Source organism: Mytilus californianus, unplaced genomic scaffold (genome assembly GCF_021869535.1).
Source record: "Mytilus californianus isolate M0D057914Y unplaced genomic scaffold, xbMytCali1.0.p SCAF_8, whole genome shotgun sequence".
Lineage (NCBI taxonomy): Eukaryota > Metazoa > Mollusca > Bivalvia > Mytilida > Mytilidae > Mytilus > Mytilus californianus.
In genome coordinates, this window is record NW_026262734.1 from 73,369,361 (window position 1) to 73,378,801 (window position 9,441).

Below are 9,441 nucleotides of genomic sequence, written 5' to 3' on the forward strand. Positions count from 1 at the left end.
AATGTAGACCAATTTAAAAAACAGGACCCAAAATTAAAAACCTAAATACACGGTTAGATTTGGAATATCAAAGAACCCCAATAATTCAATTTTAGATGAAATCAAACAAAGTTTAATTTTGGACCCTTTTGACCTCAATATGAACCAATTAGATAACGGGGTCCACAAATAAAAAATCTAAATACATGGTTAGATTCAGCATATCAAAGAACCCCATATATTCAATTTTTGTTGAAATCAAACAAAGTTTAATTTTGGACCCCAATTTGGACCAACTTGAAAACTGGGCCAAAAATCAAAAATCTAAATACATGTTTAGATTCAGCATATCAAAGAACCTCATATATTCAATTTTTGCTAAAATCAAACAAAGTTTAATTTTGGACCCTTTGGACATTAATGTAGACCAATTTGAAAACTGGACCCAAAATTAAAAATCTAAATACACTGTTAGATTCGGCATAACAAATAAATAAATGTGATCAAAGATTTTACAAATCTAATGCGCCATACTGTGCAATTAAAGATTACTTCTTGAAATTTTTCAATATTTGAAATTTGAAAAAAAAATAATATTTGAAGAATAATTCTTTTTAATTTCTGAAATCTGAAATGAGAAAAAATTGGCCCCCCACAATTTCTTTTTATCCCCCCCCCCTTTTTCCCCCAAAAAAATTCTTTCCCTCAAGATATGGTCATAATCTCAATTCAAATTTCCAATGGAGTTGGCAACCATAATTACCCATTTAAATTTACCATAGTGCTAATTTAATCTATTTTATAATAGAATTAATAAAAATATAGTGTCAAATCTTTCATATGGATTTTTTTGTAAAAAAAAAAGATGAAAACATTTGCAGATATTTTTACTGGTCTTCCTTTATAAATATGCATTTCTTTAAACATAATTTAAAAGCAGTGTAAGGGAAGTAACCAAAACGTTGTATTTGGATTACCTCCCTTACACTGTTTTAGATTATCTTTATTGTTCATTAACCATTACTTTATACATAATTTAAAAGCAGTGTAAGGGAGATAATTTCAATGATGTATTTGATTTATCTCCCTTACACTGCTTTAAATTATGTTTTGTACTAAAGTATTTGTCCATTAACCAGGAGAACCTTGTTTTTCCCCCTTTTTTGCCCCTAATTCCTAAACGGTTTGAGCCATAACCCCCCAAAGCAAATCCTAACCATCCCTTTGTGGTAGGGAAACTTGTAGTATAATTTCAGAGAGATCCATACACCGTTCCACAGTTATTGTCTGGAAACTAGAAAATGCTCATTTTTGGCCCCTTTTTGGCCCCTAATTCCTTAACTGTTGGTACCATAACCCCCAAAATCAATCCCAACCTTCCTTTTGTGGTATTTAACCTTATGGTCAAATTTCAAAAAGATCCATTCACTTAAACTAAAGTTAGAGTGCGAAAACCAATATGTATTCGGACGACGACGCCGGACGACGACGACGACGACGACGACGACGACGACGACGCCAACGTCATACCAATATACGACCACAAAATTTTTTTGCGGTCGTATAAAAACCCAATACATTCAAAGGAAAACCTAATTATATGTCAAAACTATGCGTTCTCAACCCTAATTGTCGATATCGTGTGCGTTATTTGCCCTAATCAATAAATTGTTGTCCCATAAATCTATTTTTGAAATATTAGAAAATCAGAGTTGGGAAATCTACTTTTGTTCTAAAAATAGAGTGTTATATCTGGGTCCCTGTTGGAAGGAATTGTTTGTTACTCAAAGCTGTATCCCCGGTAAACATAAGGGACCAGTTTATTAAATTTTCTTTAGCAGACCATGAGTCGGAGAGGCAGAAAAAAAGCACCACTAGTAACAAAGTCGTATATTCTGTTGAACTATTTGATAACAGACCGCTGTGCGTAAGCACAAAAGTACGCAAGTCACATTATCAATTTCTTAATGGAAAAGGCGACAACTCCGAATATACAATGTACGTGACATTTTAGACGAAATCATCGACGTTGTCCTTTCTTCCTACGATGAAAATATTACTTAATTTAACCCATGGCTAAATAAAATCGATTAAACAGGGGTGTCATATATATATATATTGCTCTGAATGTAGGTCTACCGCAAGCCACTGAGACAAAAAAATTACAACATGTACAAGTGTTTGAGGACACGAAGCAACCAAATATTCAGCTGTCAGCAGTGACAAGACAAAATGAGAGTGCTGAACATATGGATATCATCAATAAAAATTTACATATTGCCAAAGTTGCCTCTGATATATATTGAATGTGATGATAACTACATTTTTTGTAAGCAGAGTCTGACTCGCACTTCACTCTTTTAAATCATGACAATATTTTGTTCAAAACTATTTACCATACTTGGAAAAATAAAATGTTGACAAGCAATGTGAACCGATTGTTATAATAACCCAAACAAAAACCAGGCCTGAGGGGTGATCCTAAGTGCTCTAGAAAAGTAATCAGTTACTGTCCCACTGGTAACTTCAGTTCAGGGGTTCAAATTAGTGTGGGTCAGAGGTCCGGGACCTGTCTTTTCAAGGAGAGGACTTTTCAATTTTAAATTACAAAAGTCAAGGACCTACCATTTTTCACACTTGATGCTTTATACACGACCTTTTATTTCTTTTTATGGAGGACCTTTCACTTTTCATTATTTAAAGCAAATTTGAACCCCTGCGGTTTATATAAATTTACAGAAAATACAAAACTGGCGGAACAGTTGAAACAAACCAGACACAAATTAAACGAAAAAAATGCTCGTCAGTGTTGAAACCAAATAAACTTGAAAGAAACATATATAAGATAACAGTGGATGAATATCTTTGTTTGATATGATTACATTATGACATACCTCAATTCAATATTTAGATGATGAAAAAAACCCAATTCATTCAGGAAAGTGGTGAAAAACCCAATTTGATATTTGCTTGAGGGGTGAATTGGAATTAATAATGAAATTGAAAAAACTATTTCGCTCAATTACATTAAAATCGGTGGGTAAAAACCCCAATTTGTGAATTCTTATCTGGAGCTCTGTATACATTTTTATCTGTTTTATTTATGCAACCTACACTTTTTTCCTTGCATAATCTTTTTATGACAATGGAAATAAGACAAACATAAAAATAATCGTTTCGAATTATGATTCCCTTTCTTATATAAAGCATGAAACTTTTATATTTTGCTACTAGTATTCGACATACACATTTTGTTATATTAATTATTATATATGAAGGTGAACTTCAAGGTAGTGCTTTTCTGTTATGCGCAATTCCTTTGCTTCTGAGGAAAATAATTGAAGATTTTTGTCAAATAAGAACGCTGATAGAAACAATTGTAAAGGTGTCACCTTTTCTATCACAACATATGTACAAGCGTTAAGGAAGGACTGAAAAAATAACATTACCAGATCGACAAACTGAAAATAATTTCATTGCAGCCATGTTTGAAGACTTCTACATATGGGAGATAATCAATTACTGACTGGAAATTGGGTACTACTAAAAGGCAAAAACGGAATACGGAACGGAGACGGAAAACGGAAACTCCGTACAGTGATCGTTTCCGTTCCGGAACTATTTTCCTTGACTAAGTTGAACTAACTGGCGGAAAAACAGTAGATAGATATGATCAGATATACGATTCGCACACTACCATTTCAAGCTAGCCGTAGTCATGTCCTAGGATTTCTAAAAATCAATTTGTCCACAGTGCTTTGAATATCATGCCGCTTAATTCTTCTCTGAAAAATCAGTTTAATTCAAGTAGCCGTAAACGTTAATTTATAATAATACAATTGAAAATGTTGTCACTCATTCAGTATGATGTTTTAAAAACCATTACTACAATTTAAAACATTAACATAGACATATTCATATTCATTCATTCTATGGTCGGGTTGTTGTCTCTTTGACACATTCCCCATTTCCATTCTCAATTTTATACTAAGTTTTTTTTTCCACACCAATTCGTATTAGTAGTGTAAAACGAGACTGCAAAACGCCTCATTGCGCCTCTGCACCTCTGTGCCTAAGGCGCCTACCTGGTGCCTACTTTGACCATATGAAAGGCGACCTCATACAACCCATATGGCATGATGTAACAAAAATCCACAACAAGGTAGCCTACTTTGACCATATGAAAGGTGACCTCATACAACCCATCTGACATGATGAAACAAAATAGCACAAACATTACAAACATGAACCACATGGTATGATGTAACAATGATGTGAAACAAATCGAAAAGCCTCTAGTGTAATAAGATCGGTAATAAATTATTTCATTAAAAGAAAACACAAACAAATAATAATCTTTTTACACAAATTTTATTATTTTCTAAATCATTTCATATATGACATTACATAATAAATTTCTGTTGACAATTCGTTCATATATTAAACGCAAAGGAAATGGAGGGTGAACAATATTAAATTACATGTAATGAGAATTAAATATTTTTCGTATGACCGTAAGCCCTGGTTGTTATTCCATCTTCTTAAATCCATCTTTTATCATCAAAAGGAACTAACCCTTTTTTCTTTACTTTTTGAGCTTTCAACACATGATCAACACTCCTAATAACATTCATTTGACAAAACTTTATTTCATGATTGAATAAACAATTTTTATACATTTCGTGTTTTAATTCTCTTGATGATGATTTTGTAATACCCTTTGCTGAATGCTTTTCACCCCCTTCATACATGTAAGAATACATTTTTGATCTCAACCCTACAAATTCGCTTATCGCTTCTCCATTTGATTCATCTTTCAATTTACCTTTAACCTTCTTATTATGTTCACTATGTAAAAAATGTTGTTTAGGGAAATCGCTAGTATCAAATAAATGTTCGTACTCTTTCATATCTTCATACACATCTTCTGTTTCAATAAGATATATAAAAAAAAAACAATCAGTATCGGAAAAACATACACGTAATTTATCACCGTACAAGCTTTTCATATGATTGAAATGAAAATCGCACATCAAAAGTTGCGATAAATCTAAGATGCAAAATCCCGCATATTTAGGCTGATTCATAAAATTGTTTGTGCATTTATTTTCCACTGCAACTAAATCTTCATTGAATATTTTACACGAACTAAAAGACGGTTTGGCAGTATATTTGAATATTTTTTTTTCTGTATGACAAAGTTTAATATCTACATGTTTTCTCGTATTCATACCCAAGAATGAAGGACACTAATGGTCGATTACCCTTATCAGCGACACCCGGGGTGCAATGTTTTTAATGATGTTCGATTAACATAGAAAGTAATGGGAAAATAAATGGGTACCCTTCATTAATTCTTCATATTATTTTTATTAATCATTTGAATTCTTATTAACACATACGACCTAATTCTACATAGATTTACCTTTCTGGTGGTATTAAAAAATCCAGTTTATCTTGTCTCATTGTAAGGTCTCCGATTTTTTGAAATTTCATTATCTAAATTCCCTTACTCACATCAGTAAATATCGATGAATTACCTCAAAACAAACGAGACAGCAGTAACTACAAAAATTGAAGCACACTTAATATGCGGAGGAAATACTATTAACACATACTGTTGAATACTCCTGTCAATAAGCTATATTTTGATGTCAGAAAAGTCAGTTTAAATTAAGAAATTCTTAGGTCTCCGGCGTTTTGAAAAATTGTCTTTGAAAAAAATAACCAACACAAATGTAATATACGAAAACAACGTACATTAACGAGATCATACTGTTATACATGTAAACTAAATTCCGGTTATTCTTAAATAAATGAAATAATACATAATAAGTTCGAATTCAAAGTGTTCACTGTGGCTATTTTTAATTGTTCAAAATGAAACGATAAATATTGAATACAAAATAAGATTATATTTAATTATATTAAATTGTATTCGTCGGGATAGCTCAAATGTTCAAAGGACATAATGAAGTTTTACTATAAGGGTTCTTGTTCATGATAGTTCATAGTTCATATAATTTCATATAATAGAGACTATAAAGATATTTTTTATTCATATTTGGTGAAACGTATTTAATGATAAATGGTAAAGTATACATTTACATTTAAATAATAATAAACGATTCGCTGTTTAATAAAATTTTTTTCACCCGTAAAACATTTTTCCATCGTTTGTATTTCGATAATATTTAAAGAAAATGAAAAGTTGGTATATTAAAAAAGTTCGAAATTGATATATTGTCAAATGAATTTTATTATCAGCAGGCACCCTGTCGCTTGATTGTCTTTCCTATCTCCAATTACGATGTCTTATATATGCTCAACAGGATGCCACTATTTGTTTTATTAAATTGAATCTGATACAATACAACTTGTGATAATTAGTGACATATGTACATGTAATGAATGTATGCACGGTTTGTTGTGGAAGTATCACCCTGTAATGACATTACATCAATGTGGTGGAACTATTAAAACAAATTTGAGAACTCGAAAACTAATGCAAAAAATATTTCAAATCACTCTTTTTTAGGGAATCGTGTTCCTCGCTCTTTAGTTTGACCATGGAAATATATTGATTAGTGTTATCTATGTATAGATAGTTTAATTTGCTGCTTTTATTTTTTTATTTTTTCTTTTAATTTGTCATTTTCTATATATATGTTTTTTTTTAATTACTTAATGGTGCAATACAAAACACATGTAAGTTGTCTCTCGCTCATTTTAGAAATACACTGTTCAAATGTCTTGTGTAAAAAAAATGTAACGCTTACAAAACATTGAATGTTGGTTTCTGTTATAATGATGAATGTGTTGTCACTGTAAATGAATATTAAAAAGCCGATTGCTGAAGACCTGGTGACAAGTTTTAATCTTATGCACAGCAAAAGAGGCCCTTCTTCGTTGATATGTTGGGTTTTCCATGTATTCCAAAACACCTTTTGTCTGGTGCATATGCCACGACTCATAAAAACTAACTTATATTTATTAATTTAGTTTTGTCCGACGAATTTGTGTGCCTGATTTTTTTTAATTTAAATTTTCGATCTTTCTTGCTGTTTGGCAAAAAATCTCAAACAAGAAAAATGTTTCCCAAGTTTTTATAATCAATTGTTCATGAACAATGTAAATTGCTTTTTTTAAAGGCGATTTGTTTTTCAAAGACAAACTATGAATCGCATAAATGAGCGTTGATTTAGGAACGACATCAAAAGATCAATGTAGGATAAAAAAAACTTAATTCAAATAGTTTGGGGTGTGTGGTGGGGGGGGGGGGGGGGGGGGGGGGGGTAAAAATTGCTGCAAGTTTTGTTTATTTGACATCGATTTTACATATATCTGTATTAGTCAATCAATTTTTCACAAATTAAGTTCAGAGGGGGTGGGGGTCAGTGAAAAAACTACGTGAATTAAGTTTGTTTATCCTACATTGAACTTTGAATGTCGTCACTTATTGTCCTGTGAATTTTTATCCGTGACATCATCAGGCACATTTTAAACCTTTAATTCTTGCACTGTTTTCTTGCACTGTTGAAAATAAGGACAGAGGCACATCAGATATAAATACTGTTAGTATTAAATCGCACTGATAGCAGTTAGAAAATTTAAGAAGGGTGAAAATAAGTTGAAATATGAAAGAAAACTTTCAAATAAGAATTACTCCTAAACACACATAAAAAGGGAGACCCACTATAAAAGCGCTTGCGACCTAACTCGCTTCATGATGATGTCTTTAGTTATAACAATTGATAAATCTTCACTTATCAATCAGAGAGAGAGCTCTACTTATCAATATCAATAAAAATATATTTTAACTGTTGAATGACTTATTCTTCAATTGTTTAGTCTTAGAATTTCTATCTTTAATTTTCACCTATTGTCTAAATTTGATTTATTGAATCTTTTTGTCTGCTTACGCCTTACCTAACTAAAGATGGTTGAGATATGTTTAGCCGTTTTTACATAAAACATTTAAAAAATGAAAAACATCTAGCTTGTAAGTTATTTCTTCAAAGACATATATAGCATCATTTTCAAGCAAACTTATTCGTCCAAGGCATAAATGAATGATTAAAATTGAGAATGGAAATGGGGAATGTGTCAAAGAGACAACAACCCGACCATAGAGCAGACAACAGCCGAAGGTCACTAATGGGTCTTCAATGCAGCGAGAAACTCCCGCACCCGGAGACGTCCTTCAGCTGGCCCCTAAACAAATATGTATACTAGTTCAGTACAGATTGTACTGAAATGAATGAATGTATATAGCCTATTGTTAGAAAGCAGGACAAACTTGTGTTTTCTGGTGTTAATATGTTTATAAAAAATACAGCTGATATTATGCCATATAATTATTTCATTACTAGTGGTGACTAAACTGCAATTAGCTACGGTTCAGTACCAATTTCGTCGTCAGCTCTGTTGCATAAGGACAAATGAAAATATTAAATTTCTTGGTAACAAGGATGTCATATAACCTCCTAGATGGTATTTTTAAAGATATACATGATATATGAACATCAAAACTCATGAAATACGTTTTATAACTGTTTGTTAAAAAATGTCATTCAAGATCAATTAACAAAAATTATGGGTTTTTTCCCTAATTATTCAAAATAATTTCCCCTTCGTACATTGATTTATTATCTCGACGAGGTTTTGATCTCAATATCATAGTCCTTTTAAAGACCACTAACTCAAGTATCGTAATTTATAACTCCCGTGAAGACGCTAATTAATTTTTATCAGAGACATGTCTCTATTGTATTTAACAAATTAGTAAATGCAACGACATCTATTGGAAGGAGTTCAGAGTTATCGTTAATTATCTACTGTCCAATATAAGCAGATTGGGTTATCTCGCTTGGAAATGTGACATATTCTTGCACATGAATTAACGATCTTCTGAAAATGCTGTTGTTTAAAAGTTTGTATAAGGATTTCTCAAATTCAGTCTTAGCAATCTTTCGTTTTGCAGTGTTAAAGTCTATATATTCTTTAAGCCAACATCGTTGATGGAATTTTATCACTCGGTGTATTTTTTTCAACTTCATTCCAAGACGTAAGTACAATTGCAAGTTTCTGTAATGAATCACATATCTTTCTTTATCAAATAAATTAGAGCCAGTTTTTCACATTTCGAATAGTTTTTTCAAACTAAAACAATAGGGGGATATATCATCTGCAGTAACTCCCATTTTTTCAAGTGCCAAAGGAAAGTCGCTATGAGAATCGTGAAGAGTTTCCGGGTATTCCAAATCCACTTCTAATATGAAACCATCGCGAGCGTGCGGAGATAGAGACTCGATGTTTAAGTTGGCCATTTCTTGTTCACTTAACCAGTGAAAGTTTGCATACGGCAGTGGTTCACTCACCGCCCACCCATATAAATTGTTAGCATCCAGATATGAAAGATATTTTGTTTTGCGGGATGGGTCATAACTTTCATGTAAATAT

General features: G+C 32.0%; 1 protein-coding gene across 1 annotated transcript in view; it reads right to left on the bottom strand.

Annotated features, from left to right (window-relative positions):
- The window catches only part of LOC127712444 (NADH-ubiquinone oxidoreductase subunit 8-like), a 52,798-nt gene extending 49,289 nt beyond the window's left edge, over positions 1-3,509 (bottom strand). The window contains exon 1 of the mRNA XM_052218889.1: positions 3,429-3,509. Within this exon, the coding sequence (XP_052074849.1) occupies positions 3,429-3,465 (37 nt within the window). The 5' untranslated portion in view covers positions 3,466-3,509. The remainder of the gene's footprint in view (positions 1-3,428) is intronic.
- Positions 3,510-9,441: the final 5,932 nt, after the last annotated feature.